The 20703-nt window shown below is 44.3% G+C and overlaps 1 protein-coding gene across 2 annotated transcripts in view; it reads right to left on the bottom strand.

Moving 5' to 3' along the window:
* HBP1 (HMG-box transcription factor 1) overlaps positions 1-11303 on the bottom strand; it is a 41932-nt gene extending 30629 nt beyond the window's left edge. For both annotated transcript variants that reach the window (XM_060244725.1, XM_060244726.1), the window contains exon 1: positions 11063-11303. In XM_060244725.1, the coding sequence (XP_060100708.1) occupies positions 11063-11077 (15 nt within the window). In that variant the 5' untranslated portion in view covers positions 11078-11303. The remainder of the gene's footprint in view (positions 1-11062) is intronic.
* Positions 11304-20703: the final 9400 nt, after the last annotated feature.

The following is a 20703-nucleotide window of genomic DNA, read 5'->3' as shown; positions in this document are numbered from 1 at the left end:
TTTTTTTCTTAAAATAAAACATGCTTAAAATATTAGCACGCTTGCAATATTTTGTTTTACAGTCTCTGATAAATGTCACCTCTTGCTATGAATTATTGCATCAAAAACTGCAGGCAATGTCTGTGCTGCACCAGTCTTGAATATGTGCTGTTCAGGTGTGCACATCTGTCAGTTGCAAACCTACTTTTGATTCATTGGCATTCATTACAGACGTCTCATGGTCAATGCTTTGAGCCTAGGACCCAGAGGAACATGAAGCAGCTGGGCACTGTGAGCTTTTGTACAGAAGTTGCTTCACCTATTAGTCAAGAACATGTGAAGGCACCAGTTCAAGTTGTCAAAGGCTTTCTCTGCGTCAACAAAAAATAAGGCCGCTTCCTTTTCTGGATGCTTCTCATAATATTCCACAACATTAATGACAGCTCTCACATTGTCTTTTATTTGTCTTTTAGGAAGAAATCCGGCTTGGTCTTTATTTATAAAATTGATCAAATATTGTTTCAATCGCTCTGCTAAGATTCTTGAGTAAATTTTATAGTCGTTGTTCAACAATGAAATTGGTCTATAATTCTTTACATTTGTGATGTCTTTATCTTCCTTAGGAATCAAAGAAATTGCAGCTTCCCTCCATGTCTTTGGGATCTTCCCTTCTTCTCTTATTGTATTTAACAGTTTCAACAGTTTGGGTGTTATTTCATCCTTAAGAGTTTTATAAAATTTTGATGTGAATCCATCTGGCCCAGGGGCTTTACCCTCTTTCATTGCTTTTATTGCTGCTTCTACTTCAATTTTCTCTATTGGGTCATTTAATATCTTTTTCATATATTCATAGAGTATTGGAAGATGATACAACAAGAAATCTCCAAAATATTGGGTTACGACTTTAAGAAAATTGCAGAGACATTTTTGCTTGGATTACAATTAGAAAAATATCCAAAGGAAGATAGGACTCTAATTTGGTACCTGCTATCAGCTGCTAGGACATTGTATGCGCAGCTTTGGAAGCAAGAAAAAATACCGGATAAATGGGATTGGACTATGAAAGTTCTATCGTGGAGTGAAATGGATAAATTAACTAGAACATTAAGAGACTATGATTTGGAGATATTTAAAAAAGAGTGGAGGAAGTTTAAAGAATACATAGAGAAAGAGTCGAATGTAAGAAGACATTGGACAATTTTTTAGTAATAATGGGGGGGGGGAAACGAAGAAGCAAGAAGGGGGGGGAAATATATATATAACGAATTTTGATTAGTCAGATGTATCTTTAGTATTGAATTAGAATCTATAACCTCGGGGAAGTCTATATTGGAGGGAGGGGGGATTGAAAAGTCATATGGGTTAGTATTGAAGCAACGAAGGGAAATTAAGTTCTGTAACCATATGCTATCAATAAATTGGTTAAAAAAAAAAAAAAAGAACATGTGAAGACACCATGGCACAGACTGAGGGCTATGTGCTTGTCTACAAAGCCATAATTTCCCCCAGAAAAATCACTACAACTAAAAAAAAAAATACAGCTTTCCCCCCAAAACAACTACAAGAACAGAGAGACAGCCATGTACAGTGGGCTGTGTCAGGCTACTGTCTGGGAAGTTGAAATTCAAGACCCCCAATCAAAAGAAAATGTGAAAGAAAAATTGAGGAAAATTTGCTGGATAAACTTGGGGTGGAGTACACTCTCAGCCTAATGCTGATATTTCTTTTCTAAATAGTTCGCATGCCTTCCTATTGAGAAAGACTGGAGGCCATGAGTATAGTGAAAAAGAGGAGGGGAACCCAGTTACAACCATAACAAGCCCAACAAAATTCTCTCTCTTTCTCTCTCTCTCTCTCTCTGTAGCAAGGCAAAATGTTCATACCTTCACTAAAACGTTGCTGGTCTTAAAAGCACTCTTTGTTGCTCTGATGGTGGGGACTGGCAAAGGAAGCTCTGGCTCTTTCTTTCCCTCCTTGGGCACGAGGAGGGGGAGGAGCCTCAGCCATTAATTAGAAGGAACAGAGGCTTGTCTCAGTAGCTCTGCAGAGTGATTAATTGAGCCTGGCAAACTTAATCACCCAGCAGAGCTATAGAGCCAAGTTCCCTCATTGGCTGAAACTGCTCCTCCTCCCTTTGGGAAAAAGGAGGGGGGAGAGGGAAAGGCTGCTTTGCTGCTCTAGCTTATCTGGGAAGAAACACAAAATGACAACCGAAAAAAGCAGGCAAGGGAAAATGAAGCAGATGACAGCCAGTTGCTGGAGGGCATGATTGGAGCCCTCTGTGGGCCGTATGTTTGACATCCTGATATAGTTTATATCTCTGGTACCTTGTGTTATATTTTATGGAATGCATAGCCCAGCCCATCAAAGTAACACTTATGTCAGATCTAGTCCTTTTAACAAATGAATTCAATGTCTCTACTTTAAAGCCTGATATGTCCTATAGTCTAAGAAACACTCTCCTTTGCTATAATCCCATTAAGTATTATTACATGTAAAAATACATATTTTGCACATATAAGACTGCAATGTATAATTTACAAATTAAAGCCAACTAAATCATCCCCAAATCACCCTCTGAATAAAACCATGTACTCTGATATTCTAAAACACAGAAATCACCTGTCAAAACAGCAACACTAAAACATACTATAGAGTACTTCTGTATAACAAAAATGGCAAGCATCAAGTTATTTACTAATATGCCACACACAATTTTTATTAACGTACTTATACTACATCCCAACTAATATCTACTAGTTCTATATGTCTTAAAGAGTTTCAGGTAGTTAGTTGTGTTAGTAGGTAATAGCAGGAAAAAACTGAGCAGTAGCACTAAAGATCAGCAATTTTTCCAGGGTATAAGCTTCAGTGAATCAAAGCTCACTTCATCAGATGCAAACGAGAATGAAAATCCAGCAACCCTTATATCTGGATTAGAAGGTGGGAGGGGTGTTATAAAGAAGGGCCAGCTGGAATCTGAATGCAGAGGAACAATACAAAATGTTTTTTTAAATGTAATATTTCCTTAAAATCTGCCTCCTTTCCTGAGAACTGGTGCTAATGTCACCCCATCTTTAAAAAGGGTTCCAGAGGAGATCCAGGAAAGTACAGGCCAGTCAGTCTGACATCAATACCAGGGGAAATGGTGGAAACCATTATTTAAAGAGATAATTAGTAGGCACATTGATGAACAAAAGCTATTAAGGAAGACTCAGCATGGGTTCGGTAAGAGATCTTGTCTCACTAACCTGTTAGAGTTCTTTGAGGGGGTGAACAAACATGTGGACAAAGGGGACCCAATAGATGTTGTTTATCTTGACTTCCAGAAAGCTTTTGACAGTTTCCCATCGAAGTCTCCTTAGTAAGCTCAAGAGTCATTGGGTAAAAGGACAAGTCCTCTTGTGGATCAAAAACTGGCTAATTAACAGGAAACAGAGAATAGAAATGCGCAATTTTCACAGTGGAGGGTAGTAAGCAGTGGGGTACTGCAGGGCTCAGTACTGGGTCTGATGCTTCTTAACTAGTGCATTAATGATTTAGAGTTGGTAGTAAGCAGCGAGGTGGCTAAGTTTGTGGATGACACGAGGGTGGTGAGAACCAGGGAGGATCGTGAGGCATTCCAAAGGATCTGTTGAGGCTGGGCGAGTGGGCGTCAATGTGGCAAATGAGGTTTGGCATGACCAAGTGAAAAGTAGTACATTGGGGCCAAAAATCTTAACTATAAATACATATTGATGGCATTCGAAATGGCAGAGACCGACCAAGAGAGAGATCTTGGGAGTCGTGGCAGAGAACTCACTGAAACTGTCAAGACAGTGTGCGGCTGCAATTTAAAAGGCCAACACTATGCTGGGAATTATTAGGAAGGGAACTGAAAACAAATCAGCCAGTATCACAATAAAAAGGTAAATGTAGTCCCTTGTGCAAGCACCAGTCGTTTTTGACTCTGGGGTGACGTTGCTTTCACAACGTCTTCACGGCAGACTTTTTACAGGGTGGTTTGCCTTCCCCAGTCATCTACACTTTCCCCCCTGTATAAATTGATGGTGTGGCCTCATTTGGAGTACTGTGTGCAATTCTGGTCACCACACCTCAAAAAAAAAAAGATATTATAGCACTGGAAAAAGCCCAGAAAAGGGCAACTAGAATGATTAAAGGGTTGGAAGCACAAGGTTAAAGCACTTGGGGTTCTTTAGCTTGGAGAAACGTTGACTGAGGGGTGACATGAGAGGTTTACAAGATTATGCATGGGATAGAGAAGGTAGAGAAAGAAGTACTTTTCTACCGTTCTCACAATACAAGAACTTGTGGACACTCAATGAAATGGCTGAGCAATCGGGTTAGAACAGATAAAAGAAAGTACTTCTTCAACCAAAGAGTGATTAACACATGAAATTCTCTTCCACGGGACATGGCGGCAGCTACAAGCATAGACAGCTTCAAGAGGGAATTGGATAAACATATGGAGCAGAGGTCCATCAGTGGCTATTAGCCACAAGGTATAGACAGAACTCTCTGTCTGGAGCAATGATGCTCTGTATTTTTGGTGCTTGGAGGGGGACAACAGTGAGAGGGGGCTTCTAGTGTCCTGGCTCCTCTGGTGGACCTCCTGATGGCACCTGATTTTTTTCCAGCCACTGTGTGACAGAGAGTTGGGTTCGATGGGCCACTGGCCTGATCCAACATGGCTTCTCTTATGTTTTTATGTAATAAGCTTGATTAGAGCATGGAGATGTGTACAGAGGTAGGAAATGCCAAAAAAAAACCCAGCATCTGTAGGGCTAAGACCTGGGAGGTCTATCTTCCTGAACCTGAATTCTAGTTTCACAATCTCAAATTGTAGAACTGTCACTCCTGGAAGAACAAAATGTTCTTCCACTGGCTTCTGTGTATTGTGCTTTTCCATGTTAGATCTATGCTTGTTTATTTTTCCATGTAGGGACTAGCCTAACTTTCCAATATAGAGAGTAGAACAGCACTTTTGACACTTGATGGCCTATATAGTGTTGGAAGATGAGCAAGTGAATGAACCTGAAATGGTATGGCTTGTGTCGTAAGGGCTGCTGCTTGTGCTGTTACAATATATGTGGAGACAAAGGTGGCACCTTGATTTATGCCAGGCCCTGATTCCACAGTCCATGTCCGTGTTAAGAGGTGCTTTATTATAAGGTGAGACTTTAAGGTTAGGAGATTGTCTGTGGGCAAGAAAAAGTCCGCCCCTCAGTGTCTAAGAAGAATACTCTTATTTAGCATAGGTTGTAGCTTATAAATGATGCACTGAACCAGTTTTTGTGTTTGACCACCAGTGGTGTTCTATTCCGTTCTGGGGCCTGTCTTGTAGTATGTTATCCCTTGATATTATTCTGGCTTTGTTGATCTATTTTCTTATAACAGCAGGTGTGTACTGTAATTCTAAAAATGTATGTTGTGAATCGCTCTGGTGAAAATCTGTCAGAGGACAGGAACAGATGTGACTGTGGCACAGAGACTGGTGCCAGACAATGGTTTGCTTGATGTGTAGGATGGGAACTGGCATCATGTAGATATATTTGACAGTCAGCAGGTTTCCAGTACAAGGTGGTGTTTATACATACAAAAATATCTGCACAGTAATCTCTAGCACTTCCTTATACCAGAGGCCTTCCGATTGTCAGCCATACTCAGTTTCCATAGCCAGTTAAAGTTGTGCTTGTTGTCTACCTAGGCTTTCTGTTCGTTATGCTTTTTTTGGGGGGGGGGAGGATACGTGATTTTTAATGTGATTGTTTATACTGTTTTGTTTGTAAAAAATCTAGCATAGTTAAGGGAATAAGAATTTTTAAAAAGTAGATTCCTAACATAATGGCACCCATTAAGAATAAGTACCATATAAACAAAGTTTACCTACAGAAACTCAATTTTCCTCAATCTGCATTTTTTTAATTTAAACCTTTTGTATGTAATCACAATAGCTACATTAATCGTTACATATGAAAGTTGAAATTCTGAAAGTGATTGGACTCCGTGATCTAGGCAACAACTAACACTACAAACAGGAAGAACTAACAAAAAAAATGACTTTTGATAAGAGGTTATTCAGAGATTACATTTGCTGAATAAAGAAATATCAAACATACCCACTGGACCAGGGGCATCAAACCCATGTGTTATGAGAGCCGCATCTGACATAAGTGAGACCTTGTTGGGCCGCGTTATGTCGGGCCAGGCAGCATGTGCACCTATTTAAGATTAGGCAGCAGAGATATAAACTTTATAAAGGACACAGACAAACACAATTAAAGTTTTTTTAAAAACCTTAAAATAAAACATGCTTAAAACATTAGCACTCTTTGGCCTGAAAGGTGCTTTCTTTGTGTCTCTCCCATGGGATCTAGAGAATAGAGCAAAGGAAGCTCTGGCTCTTTCCTTCCTTCCCCAGGGGACCAGGAGGGGGAGGCGCCTCAGCCAATAGAAGGAAGAGAGGTTTGGCTCAGTAGCTCTGCTGTGCAATTGAGCGAACCTTCAAAGCAAGCGCTCCCTTCCTCGTTCCTCCCCAAGGGAGGAGCCTCATCCAATGGAGAAAATAGAGGCTTTGCTCTGTAGCTCCTGTGTGACTAAGCAAGCTTGGCAATGCAAATTGTGATGCAGAAGGAAGCAAGCAAGTGGGAGGACAGTCAATTGCTCAGGGGCCTGATAGGAGCCCTCCGAGGGCCTGATTCGGTCCTTGGGCCATGTTTGGACACCCCTGCACTAGACAAACAAAGTTTGAGTCCAATGGCACTTTTAAAACCAACGAAGTTTTATTCAAGGTATAAGCCAAGGGTGTCAAACATGCGGCCCAGGGGCCAAACAAGGCCCCCAGAGGACTCCTATCAGGCCCCCAAGCAAGTGGCTGTCATCTGCTTCTTTTTCCCTCTCTCTTGCTTCCTTCTGCATAACAGCTTGCTTTACAAGGCTTGCTCAATTGCACAGGAGCTACAGAGAAAGACCCCTATTTTCTCCATTGGATGAGGCCCTCCCTTGGGGAGGAAGGGGGAGGAGGCAGAACTTGCTTTGCCAGGCTCTCTCAATCGCTCTGCTGAGCTACTGAGCCAAGCCTCTCTTCCTTCTATTGGCTGAGGCTCTTCCCCCTCCTGGTCCCCTGGGGAAGGAAGGAAAGATCCAGAGCTTCCCTTGCCCAGTTCCATGGATCCCATGGGAGAAATACAAAGAAAGCTAGACCAAGAAATGCTAATGGTTTAAACATGTTTTATTTTAAGGGTTTTATTAAAAAAAATCTTTAATTGTGTTTAAGAACATAAGAGAAGCCATGTTGGATCAGGTCAACGGCCCATCCAGTCCAACACTCTGTATCACACAGTGGCCAAAATATTTGTCTGTGTCCTTTATAAATGTTCGTCTGTGTCCTTTATAAAGTTTCTCTCTCTGCTACCTAATCTTAAACAGGAACACACACGGCCCGGCCCGACAAGGTCTCATTTATGTCAGATCCGGCTCTCATAGCAAATGAGTTTGACACCCCAGGTATAAGCCTTCATGTGCCTCCACACAAAAGCTTACACCTTAAATGAAACTTTATTGGTCCTAAAGGTGCCGCTGCCCTCAAAACTTTGTTCTGCTACTTGAGATCAACACAGCTATCCACCTGAATCTCACTAGACAAACAGTTCACCCTACTGTTTATACAATGACCAAGCTTTACTGGGGGGGCTGGAGAGGGGAAGCAAACCTATTAAAAAGCTGCAGACTTTTCCTTTCAAGTGAGGAGGAACAAAAAAAAAAACCCATATGAATAAAACAACAAGGCAGTTCTTGAACTGTGATACTTTTGCTTCTCAAGCAGCAGAATATGAACAGCCATATGAATTGTCAGGCACCCCTCACTGATGGTTAGCACTCTGGCAAAATTTTGAGGAAGCAGTTTGAGTCTGGTTATAGATGTACCAAAAAGCAAGGGTTGCTGTATTCTGAAAGCACAGTCAACATGTTCTTGTTAGATATATCTGTTGCAGGGGTGGCCAACGGTAGCTCTCCAGCTGTTTTTTGCCTACAACTCCCATCAGCCCCAGCCATCGGCCATGCTGGCTGGGGCTGATGAGAGTTGTAGGCAAAAAACATCTGGAGAGCTACCGTTGGCCACCCCTGAGTTGCTTAACAAGACCAAGCTCAACCAGTTCAGCAGCTTGGAAGAAGCCAATTCTGCAAAGCAAAGACTGGATGGGGACTTTTAACATCAGATTTGTACTCCCCCAACTCCAACCAATGCAGGTTTGAAGTTTAAAAAAAACCCTACTGTTTTTAAAACATAGTTAAAACAAACGCCTAACCATTTTTTAAAGTTGAAACCCCATCAAGGAAGGCAAATCCAGAAATAACTAAGTCTACAACTCAAGGACATTTTCTGTCTACTGCAACAGGAAGGGAAGGAATTCGCTCTGCTGAATTAAAAAGAAACAATCCTGTATCAACTCCTGTTTTTTAAAAAGTATATTTCATTTAAAAGATTTAAGTACAACATGCCTGAACAAAGTTCAAGAATCTTCACTCTTACGTGATGCCGTTTTTATGCATCATTAAGACAGCTGTGTGAACCATGTGGGTTTTGGCCCTTCTCTTCCAGAAAATCTCCAACAGAAGAACAAATTACTTAATTTTTAAAACACATACATTCACCTATATCCGTTCAGATGATGGGTTTGGGTAAAACTGCACTGTATAGCACTGCTTGTCATACTGACACTGTGGGTCGCCCTTTCAAGGAAGACGTGCCTGGCTGATTTCAATGATATGACATAGACAAGTAGACAAAATTCTTTCTGGTCTGTCTTCCTGGCAGCAGAGTGAAGGTCTGCTGGACTGCAGCTCTAACATTATTATCAATAAGTACTATTTATTACTGCTGCTACTGATTTCCATAATACTATTTACATTTTATCCTATTAAAACCTGTCCATTTTTACAGCTTGCACATAACATTAGGTATCTGTGGGATAGCATGATTTATAGACTTACAAAAATAACAGTTGTGGATTGCTAGACACCCTCTGAAACAGTAATGTCAAGATCTCCCAGAGCTTTCTTCTATGAATCTATTCATTTTAGTCAAGAAAGAAGGCACCTAAATCGCATTGTAAGGCTGGTTTTCGGTGTAAACTGAAATTCTGGTGGTGATCCGTTATTGTGGAGAACAATTAAAGTTTGTCACTTATGTGAAGTTGTTATAATGTGTGTTACTGTTTCTTTTTAGAAACTCTGGATGATAATTCTGCTAAAAACATTGAGAAGGGAGGGATACAGATGTTTAATAATGCTGCAAGTGCATGTGTTGAAACCACACAGCCTGGTGCAAAAGATGTCAAAAATATGTTAACAATTGGTCAGTATTCCCTACATGCCTTTTAAATCCATGTTTTCGTTCCCCGTTTGTGTGAATCAGCCTTTGTATTATTTGTTCACAGCTACCTCACCGCACACATGAAGCTGCCTTATATCCAATCAGGATCCACTCTGTCAGTATCATCCACTCTGCCAGCGCCTCAAGCAGATCTTCCAAACAGCAGGAGGAACTCAGCAAGTGAGTTCAAAACGAGCTGCTGATCCACACCCTCAATAAAGATTACATAAAAACCTTGTGTGCTTTAAGCAAGCTCTGTTGAAATTCCTATAGCCACAATGTAGTAATAGAAACCAGTGGCATGGCTAGAACACGCTGGATAGTGCATACAGGCGCTTCACAATCATTCAAAGGTGAATAATTGAAGTAAACAGCGAAGTATTTCAAAGTGCTTGCAGGCACAACTACAGTTCCAAGACCATGAATAAACGTTTATTCATGTTCATACAAGTAAAGTCCTGCACAATCCTCCAAAGTGGGCTGTGCAGGACTTTATTTGATCCTATTAGACTTGTGGAACATTTCTTCATGCTCTTGGAACTGCAGTTGTGCCTGCAAGCAATCTGAAATACTTCACTTTGTGCCGTTACATGACTGCGAAGCGCCCGCACACGCGATCCAGTGTGTTCTAGCTATGTCACTGACTTCTGCAGATATTACATTGTCACTATAGGAATTTCAACACAGATTGCTTACAGTACAGGAGGTTTTTATATAATCTTTACTGACCGTTTGGATTAGCAACTCGGTTTGTCCAAGCAGCTCTCCAGCAGAAAACTTATTAATTCAGTACTTTAAAACACTATCCATTCGTAAGGTGGGAGTAGGTGAAAGATATTCGTGCACAGATTTATCCTGACCAGCAGCAGCTCTACAGAACCTCAAGTGGAAGTTTTTCATATCTCCCACTACCTGACTTTTTGCACGTTAAGTAAGCACTCCATCGAGCCAGTGAGCCGCAGCTCTCCTTCTCCCTTGCGCAAGACACAGCTTTTGCACAGCACAGCCGACCGTTTATGTATCACTTCCCACTGTCGCAAAAGACAACAGAAGGCAGGCATAACCTCGCCCGTCCACATCCCCAGGGTCTTCCTCCAACCAAGACCAACTCGGCTCCCTCTCCTGCCACGAAATCTGCGCGCCCAGCTCCCTGGTCGAGTCGGTCAGGCGCCGCCAGACAGCGATTCGACTCGCGCGCAGCCGCCGATCGGCGTAGCGAACGGAGCGCAGGAAAGGGCGGGCCGGGAAAAGCTGCCAATCACGCCCCCCCTTCGTTCCCACCCACTTCGGGTCACATGACCCCAGCCTGGCAGCGCCTCTTGTTTATAAACTTTCCTTCCCCGACGCCTCACGGGGCTGAACGGCGCATGCGCCCAAGGGCTCATTCATTCAGAAGTGCGTAACAACAAGGGGGGGAGGGGAGGCGCCCCCGCCGGCTGAGGGGGGCTCGGGCGCGGAAAGAGGGGGAGGAAATGAACACGGAGGAAACAGATTTCTGCCTCGGCGTCGTGTTCGCGCCCCGCGGGCGACGACAGTTCTGGCCGCTTCCCTCACCGCTCGGCGAGCCTCCCCACGGGCGGCCGAATCCCCGCCAGCCCCTCGCGAGGAGGGCAACCTCGGGTCCGGGGGGGAGGGACGAAGAGGAACGTGTCACGGTCGAGCCCCCCGCCCTCCTCCACGCCGACCGAAAACTTACGAGCTACTTACCAACCTCGTCGCCATTACAAGGCTCCCTTCAGCTTTTCTCCCCTCCGCCCTTTCGCCCCGTTTCGGGGAAGGCACCACCCACTTGTTAAGCTGCGCGTCCTTACTGGCTGAACCGGACGGCCTCGCGCCGTTTTCGCCTCTCGTTGGACGGAAGGAGTGCCTGTCACGCGTCGTTCGCAGAAAGTTGGCTTGTTTTGACGCTCTTCGCGGGCTTGATTGGCCACGTTGTCATGCCAGTCACGCCGAAGGAAGGCGGGCAGATGGGTTTTGACCCACCTCCTTAGCCCTAGAGAATTATGGGATTTGTTGTTGCTCGTCTCCGCCTGTGAGGTAAATAGAGAGGCGAGGAACAACAATTCCCAGAAGTCAGTTGGTAGTAAACAAGGCTGTTAGGGACACGTGTATGTATACATAGCATAGATTTCGTCCCTAGGCCCATTACTTACATTCAAGATAAGGGTTGGCAGGTTCGATCTTGTCCCTGGAGGGAGAATTTATTTATTTATTTACTTTCCATTTATATCCCACGCATTCCAAACAAACAATCATATAAAAACCAACGTCTTAATTTCAAAATTATAATCGACTGTTTTAAATATTTATTTGTTTATATACTTAAATTGTTTAATACTTAATTGTTTATATACTTAAATTGTTTAATTTTTATGTTTGACCAATTTTTGGAAGCCGCCCTGAGCCACTCGTGGGAAGGGCGGGATATAAATCACGAATAAATAAATAAATAAATATAAAACAATAAGACAGTCGATTATAATTTAAAACAATTTAAAATTGTGCTACACAGAGTATACAATTTATCTGTCGGTGGTCCTTCTGGTGGAGTTGCCCCGTAGCATAAAAGCGGCAGCCTTCTCCCCTAGTTGTTATAGGCCTGTTTTAAAAGTTCAGTTCAGAATTGGGAGAGATCCCGCAGAGCTCTTATGGCCTCAGGGAGTGCATTCCACAGCATTGGTGCTGCCACTGAGAAGGCCCTGGCTCATGTAAAGCCCAGTCTGGCCTCCTTTGGTCCAGGGATGGACAATAGATTTTTAGTTCCTGAACGCAGTGCTCTCTGGGGAACATATGGGGAAAGGCGTTCCCTTAGATAGACAGGTCCTCGGCCATATAGGGCTTTAAAGGTCAATACCAGTACTTTGAAACAGACTCGGAACACAATAGGCAGCCAGTGCAGCTCTTTCAGCACTGGTTGAATGTGCTCCCATATCAGGAGTCCCATTAACAACCGTGCTGCAGCATTCTGCACTAACTGTAGTCTCCGAGTCAAGGGCAGCCCCATGTAGAGAGCATTACAGTAGTCTATTCTCAAAGTGACCATAGCATGGATCACCATTGCTAAGTTGCAGTGCTCTGGAAAAGGGGCCAACTGTCGTACCCACTGCAGATGGAAAAAGGCAGACTTGACAGTGGTTGCTATCTGGGCATCCATAGACAAGGAGGACTCCAGGAGCACTCCCAGGCTCTTGACCTTCAGGGCCAAAATTAGTGGCACCCCATCAAAAGTCGGCAAGGGAATCTCCCTTCCTGGGCCACCACAGCTCAGGTAGAGAACCTCCATCTTCGTCGGATTCAACTTCAGTCGACTCAGCCTGAGCCAAGATGTCATGGCTTGTAATGCCAGGTCTAAGCAGCCAGATTGACCACCCATCAACAGACAGAGCTGGGTGTCATCTGCATATTGATGACACCCCAGCCCATACCTCCTGACAATCTGGGCAAGGGGGCGCATGTAGATGTTAAATAACATTGGGGACAGAACTGCCCCTTGCGGCACACCACTTACGAGTGGGTGCCTCAGGGATGATTCTTCCCCTATCACCACACTTTGTCCCCAACCTTGGTGGAAAGAGGCCAGCCATTGCAAGGCAGAACCCTGAATCCCTACGTTGGTGAGGCGGCTAGACAGTAGATGCGGCTGATAGTTCTAACAACAACAGCACCCCTGAGCCGCCTCAATCCAGATCTCACAGGAGGTCATCCATGAGGGCAACCAAAACTGTCTCCATCCTATGACCTGGACGAAAGCCGGACTGGAACGAATCCAGTGCAGGTGTCATCCAGGAACCCTTGTAACTGAGTCGCTACAGCCCGCTCTATAACCTTACCCAAAAAGGGTACATTTGACACCGGCCGATAGTTCGCCAATTCGGTCGAGTCTGCAGTTGACTTTCTTAAGAGGGGGCTTACCACAGCCTCTTTCAGAGGTGTGGGAAAGATCCCCTCTAAAAGGGATCTGTTGATAATCACCTGTAGTGGCTCACATAGTGTCGCCTGGCTGGCTTTTACCAGCCAAGATGGGCACGGATCCAACCCACAGGTGGTAGGGCGCACAGTGAGAAAAGTCCTGTCGACTTCTTCCAGACTGAGTGGAGTGAAGGAATCCAAAAACAGAAGGAATCCAAAAACAGAAGATGTGCTCGGTGCCTCGAGTTTACTTACTGTATCAAGTGTGACGGGCAAGTCATGTCTGAGTGACGAGACCTTATCTGCAAAAAAACTCGCAAAAACCTCACGGCCTATTTCCAATTCCCTAATATTTTGTTTACCTTGTGGTAAGGTTATTAATGACCGAATTATACGAAACAATTGTGCCGGGTGTGAGGTTGCAGATGCAATCCAGGTCGTAAAGTCAGCCTTCTTCATGACCCAGACTGCCATCTTATAGGTCCTCATAAATGACCTATAAGATGTTCTCGTCACTTTGTCAGGAGTACATCGCCACTGCCTCTCTGGTCGTCATAGTCGCCGCTTCATCGATCGTAGCTCTGGGGTATACCACAGTCATGAGCGGGGACGAAGAGGATGCCAGGGAGCGATCTCGTCGATAGCTGTCGAGAGCCGATTGTTCCAGCTCTCTGCAAGGTCATCCAACGAGTCGCCAGAGGGCCAGGGATCCCACAAAGCCATCTGAAAGCGCATCGGGTCCATCTGGCTTTGAGGGTGAGCCAAAACAGGGCAGGAATGGGATATTGAGGGGAGGGTGCATTCCAGGAGGGGGGCGATGAAACTGGTGCTCGCTCTGCTTTTTTCCAACCATTTAGATGGGACCCCTCTTGGAAAGTAGCATGAGCATGTTTAAAGGTGAATTTTTAAAGGTGGGTTAGTGGGATGGGTAAACACAATAATTCCTTCCTTTTGGCCCAGGTTCATAGCAATAGAGTCATTGACAGACAATCTCACATTTTGACGTACTACTGTTTTGTTGCTTTCGCATGCTCATGCTACTCAGATCAAAGGTTTGCTCAATTTGTTAATTTTACTATTCTGTCCTTGTACCATTTTACATTCTAAACCACTGCCGACCAGATAATTTTACTTCACTGTCATTGGTTCTTAAATCTGTACCATGTTGCGTTCTGGGCCACTGCCTACCAGCTATGTATGGCTCTGCTCAGCTAGGTATGGCTTTGCTCACTGTGCTGTATTCCTAGTCTGATGAAGTGTGCTTAAGAGCACATGAAAGCTTACGTTCTAAATAAAAATTGGTCTTAAAGGTGCAACTTGACTCCTGCTTTGTTCAGAGACTATCTACTTTATATAATTATACAGTGCAGTCACATTTGGAACCCCATGTACAGTTCTGGCCATCATGTCCCAAAGAGAATATTGTATAGCTTTAAAAACTACAGAAAAGGACAAGCAAAATTCTCAAAGAGATGCAATTACATAAAAGTGGGACTTTTTAATTAAAGAAAATGCATTTCTTGAGGGGACATGATACAGTGGTCTTAAAATTATGACTAGAGATAGTAACTTCCTCTTGTGTAACACTAATTAGAACTTTGAATCACCCTCTGCAATTTCCGGTAGTAGATTCAGGTCAGATGAAAGAAGTACTTTATCATTTTTTTAAAATGTTTTAAATTAAACAGACTTAAAATTTAAAGTTTGATACACTACTAATGTTTCCAATTAAAACTTTGTAGAAAAGAAAAAAATATATAATACCTACTATTGGTTTAAATCTGTTGAACTATTTGGTACAGTTTGCTTTTTTTTTAACTTGTTTTTTCGACTTATATCCCGCCCTCCCCGCCGAAGCAGGCTCAGGGCGGCTCACATTCAAGGTAATAAAAACCAGTATTAATAAACAATAACATAAAAATATAAAGTACATCATAGATAAAAGCATATAAAACAATGTCAGATGCTATTTTGATCTAACAGCGGAATATATTGATGTATTAGTAATGGTGGGTAGCTGCCAATTCAGTCAATATTAAGTTTTATTATTTAGCTATTATTGCTGGATGTCCTATTAAGAGAAAGGTCCCAGGTTACAATAGAGTGTTCAAGGTGGACCAAATAGTGTCTGGTTTTTGTGGGCCTGATGGTTTAATGTTTTTTTCTGTTGTCATGGATTTTAATTCAAAAATGCCTGGTGGAAGAGCACCGTTTTGCAGGCCCTGTGAAACCGTGAAAGCTCTCTCAGGGTCTTAACCGGAAGCTCGTTCCACCAGCAAGGGGCCACAACAGAGAAGGCCCTGGCTCTGGTCATCTTGAGCCTGGCCTCTTTGATGCTGGGAATCGAGAGCAGGTTTTGTGACCCTGACCAAAGTGCTCTCTGGGGTACATGCGGGGAAAAGCAGTCCCTAAGGTATGCAGATCCCTGGCCATTTAGGGCTTTAAAGGTGATAACCAGCACCTTGAAGCGAATCCGGTAAGCAATAGGTAGCCAGTGCAACCCTTTCAGTACACGTTGAATGTGTTCCTATGAAGGAAGCCCCATTAACAACCTGGTGTAGTGGAAATTAGATAAGTGGTGAGCCATACAGCCCTTCTCCATGAGTCAGCAGAATCCAGGACAGCAGGGGGTTAAATCCTACACAGCATTGTAAATGAAGAACACCTGGGATGGGAGAGCTGTGTAGATAAGAAGCAGGCAACTGTGGAGAGAGGGTGGTGACGGCCTCGGTGACAGATTCAGCAGCAGCTTTGGAAGACAGTAGCTTTGGAAGACGGCAGAGGGAGAACAGCTTCAAGCATAGAAGACAGCGGGGGAGTGAAAAGGCCTCGCAAGGAAGAGGACAAACTTCTAAGCTGTGTGCAAGCTGTAAAGACACCCTGCACTCCAACCTGGTTTTCTGGACAGACTGCTAGCCTTGTGAAGTAGATTTTCTCCTTATAAAGCTCACTTGGGTGGGTGAGAGATATTTTCACTGTTACTCTTTGTTAAAGTTGAATAAAGATGCATTTCTTTGGCCACAATTTATTGCTTGTAGGAATCTCTAGAATTAGGGTTGCCAAGTCCAATTGAAGAAATATCTGGGGACTTTGGGGGCGGAGCCAGGAGACATTGGGGGTGGAGCCAGGAACAAGGGTGTGGCAAGCATAATTGAACTCCAAGGGACATTTAGAGGGACAGAACACCTTTTCAAATGCCTTTCTTCCATAGGAAATAATGAAGGATAGGGGCACCATGCTTTGGGGCTCATAGAATTGGACCCCCTGGTCCAATTGTTTTGAAACTTGGGGCGTATTTTGGGGAGAGGCACTAGATGCTATACTAAAAATTTGGTGCCTCTACCTCAAAAAATAGCTCCCCCAGAGCCCCCAATACCCACGGATCAATTCCCCATTATTCCCTATGGGAATCGTTCTCCATAGGGAATAATAAGATGCCCAGTAGACATTTCCCTCCCTCCCCCAAACCAGGGAATCCCCTGCCCCCTCCCTCTCTCACACACATACAAATACTTACTGGGTCTTGTTCCTGCAGAACTTTACTTGCTCTGAAAACAAAAGCAAAAGAAAGGGAGGGGCCGTTCTCTGAGGAAACTGTTACTGATCCTTTCCCATGAAGCCCTTCCTGTTTCCTACTTCCTGCTCAGCCTTAAAGGCACACATTTTAAAAACTGCAGGTTTCTAAACCTGCAGGAGCTCTAAAACTACAGGATTACTGTGGGGGCAGAGCTTCCCCCGCCGGCCAGCTGGCTGGGGGCGGGGAGAAGCCTGTCAAAACAGGGGATCCCCCGCTGGGACCTGGGGGTTAGGAAGCCTATCTAGAACCATGGGTAATACAATTGGTGCTGTGAGCAGGATTCCTGAAGCAATATGGGGACAGAGGAATGTCAGACTATGTTTCATTGAAGTTACCTTTGCTTTTGAATTTATTATCTGCTGCATACAAACCTGAATGTGTAATGAATTCCTGTGCTACTAATCCAGGTGCCCTGCATAGTAAAGGCGGGTGGAGGGAAATGGATGTTACCAAGGTTCCAGAGGACAGCGAGGCCTTTGAAGTGCAGAGTGCTCAGCTAGCTTCCCAGGCGCCTCCTGAACAGAGCAAGGACATCACCAGGAGGGGGATGTAACCATCAACTGTGAAAGATAAGCAGGCATGTGAAAGTGTTACTTGCGGGGACAGTCTGTAGTTTTATTATGGGAATTAGTTTAAAGCACCAACCCTTTGAAGTGTATTCATAAATGCCAACGGTTCAAGCTGTTTGATATCAGTTCCAATGACTCCATGCATAGAGTAACATTGTAGTTATCAATAAAGGCAACTTAGTTTTTCAACAAAGACAAGTCTGATCATTTTGAAACTTCAATGAACCCTTTGCTGACAAGGAATGCAGGCCATGTGCAAAGCTGTATTCCAGGATGGTCCCGTACAAGTGCATGGGCACCAGCTGTACATATATTAAACCAAGTGGCCCCACCTACTAAGTGGGACTCTTGTGTTAGAGAAGGCAGGAGGCCCCACGCCCAGGGCTATAAAGAAATGTCTAAGGGAAATAAAGGTGGGAAAAGGAGGAGAAGGAAAAGTAGAGGAATGTGGTAAAATAGGTTAGCTACTTCTACCTGCGTTCAGAAGGGTCTGGGAGTTATTAGAAGAGTCCTGGGAGCAAGTGCAGGAGCAGGGAGAGGAGATCAGTGCCTTAAAGGAGCAGCAGTTGATTTTGCAGGAAGCTCTTAAGAAGGCAAGAGAGCCGGCATGCTGCTGAAGAACAGGCTGGTATGATGGCTGTCCGTATTGCTAAGGTAAGATGACACCCGGAGAAGAAAAAACGCCCCCACAACGTCAGAACACCCAAAGCCTCCAGAGGCTGGGATTCTGCTGACTCATGGGATTCCAGTGAGGGAGAGGGGGAAGGAAGTGGAGATAATGAAGTGCAGATGAGACCTTTGGTAACTAACAAAGCAAAAGGTCCTCTGGGGGGACAAACACAGGTTACTCGTACTGTGAGGAATTTCAGTCAGCAGGAATTAACTGAAATTGCCAAAAGCGCTAAGCAGCAACCTAGGGAACTTTTGAGCCAATGGCTAGTGAGACTCTGGGACCAAGGCTGCACAGGTGTGCATATGAACCCCCAGGAATTGTTGAAATTGGTTTCCCTGTCCAATGACATCCTCATCAATGAGTACTTGAGGGTGTCAGGCTCTGTCCATTTATGATATTAAGAAATGCTGCTACTAACCATATTCAATGCTGCCTAGAAATGCTAACTAACATAGAAGCTGGGAACAACCTGGAGGGAGGGGGGAAGAGTAGCGGCCGCTTCCCATGAATATCAAAGGTTGCCAAGATCCCTTTGAAGCATACAGTATGTGCCAAATTCTCACCTCCTCTCCAGAGGCCCAAGGACATTGCCTCTGAGAACTGTAACCACCAATGGACAAGATAAGGGGGGGAAGCATTGGGAAAAATCTCACATGCAAAGCAACCTTTTGTTTTGGGAATCAGGGGGTAGAAACCATTGCTTTGATGTAGAAGGATAAATGCCAATAGTTTGAACTGATCTCCATCAGTTCCAATAACTGCTATGCTGAGGTAACTTTGTTTTAAAATATCAAAGTCTGCTTACTTGTGAGCTTCAATGAACCTACGCCTGACAGAGGGGAGCTAATGGCCAAGCACAGCCCCTTTTTGATTGGATTTGTATGGGGGTAAGACAAAGGTACCTGCCTCCATGGATTGAGATGAGAATTTGCCACCCTGGTATACCATTGCTGAGGCAGCAGCACATCTTAGAGGAATGGCAATGCAAACTGGGATCTATATCCCCATCTTCCCAGATTCTGACCCCATGCCTCTCTCAGCTGGCACGAGAGCACGGTTAATTAGAGGAGCCCCACCCAGGCTGCATGGTGCTCTGTTAGCTTTGCTAGGACCTGCTCAAGGACAAGAAGTGGGAGATGTGGTGATTCTTTTGGGTCAGTTGGGGGATGTTCCAGGGGAACATAAACTTAGGACAAGGGCTGCCACAGGAGAGAAAAAGAAATGGCAGGAGAGTAAGAAGCCAAAAGTAACCCGAAGGCAGATGTTTGTTGAGCTTCTCAGGGAAGGAATACCAAAAAAGAAGACCGATGGCCTTCCAACGCCTGACTTGTTCCAGATGTGGAAACAGAAGTGTGCTACCCAGGAACAGAAAGGAAAGGTAACACAAGCCAAAGGAGCTCAGGTAAGAGGGGTAACTCCAACTGCTCCCCCTGAGGAGGGAGACTTATCTTATCCATCCTCTTCCAAGACAGCAGAGGGGTGGGACATACCCATACTTTGGGATTAGGGGTGTGGTAATGCTCCAGTGAGAAGGCTAATGAAGACAGCCATTCCTGGCGACCGACTTCCACATATACCTCTAACAATACATTGGTCTAAGGGAAACACAACGTGTAATGGCCTTGATGGGCACAGGTGCAGAGGCAACTCTTATTCATGGGAACCCAGATAAGCACAAAGGAGCTATAGTATACATTAATGCTTATGGGGATGGAGAAGAGCGTACCAGGCAGGTGCAGGTACGTCTAGCTCTGGGGAAGTTTTGGACTACTGTATTGGTTTCTCGGGTTCCTGAGTACATTATTGGTATTGGTTTACTTAGAGGAAGAGAGTTTCAAACCCCTGTAGGCAGGTTTGCATTTGGGATTCGCTCCATCTTAGTGGGGAGAGCTAAGTGGATCCCTTTGTATATACCTAAGCAGCCAGTAAGCAATATTGTTTGCCAGGTGGGCATAAAGAAATCTCTGAGACCATAAAGGGACTCTTGGAAGTGGGAATTCTAAGACCAGCAGTGTCTCCTTTTAATTCTCCAGTATGGCCAGTGAAAAGTCCTGATGGAAGCTGGAGAATGACTGTGGACTATCACCAGATGAACAAACAGGCTCCACCATTGGCAGTAGCTGTACCAGATATGGTGACTTTATTGGAGAACATAGAAAAGAATGATGGGGGTGTGGCATGCTGTGATTGATTTGGCTAATGCTTTCTTTCGTATTGGTATTGATAAGGCTTCTCAGGATCAATTTGCTTTCACATGGGAGGGGCAGCAATACACATTTCAGGTCCTACCACAAGGGTATCTGCATAGCCCCACCCTATGCCATGGACTGGTGGCAAGAGACCTGAGCCAGGTAACTTTGAGTCCTGCTTTGTTCATGGCACAGTATGTTGATGACATCATGATTTCAGGCCCTACAGAGCAGGAGGTGCAGCAAGGACTGACCACTGTGGTGGATCACATGCGTTCTCGAGGATTGGAAATCAACCCGAAGAAAATACAGTGTCCAGTGCAACAGGTACAGTTCCTAGGGGTGGTATGGGCCAGACCAGTCAGGCATATACCAGAGAAGGTGCTACATGTGATAGAAGCCTTGCAGCCTCTGACCTTTAAGAGTGAGGC

Source organism: Heteronotia binoei, chromosome 8 (assembly GCF_032191835.1).
Source record: "Heteronotia binoei isolate CCM8104 ecotype False Entrance Well chromosome 8, APGP_CSIRO_Hbin_v1, whole genome shotgun sequence".
In the NCBI taxonomy this organism is placed as follows: domain Eukaryota; kingdom Metazoa; phylum Chordata; class Lepidosauria; order Squamata; family Gekkonidae; genus Heteronotia; species Heteronotia binoei.
This window is presented reverse-complemented; position numbering and strand designations above follow the sequence as displayed.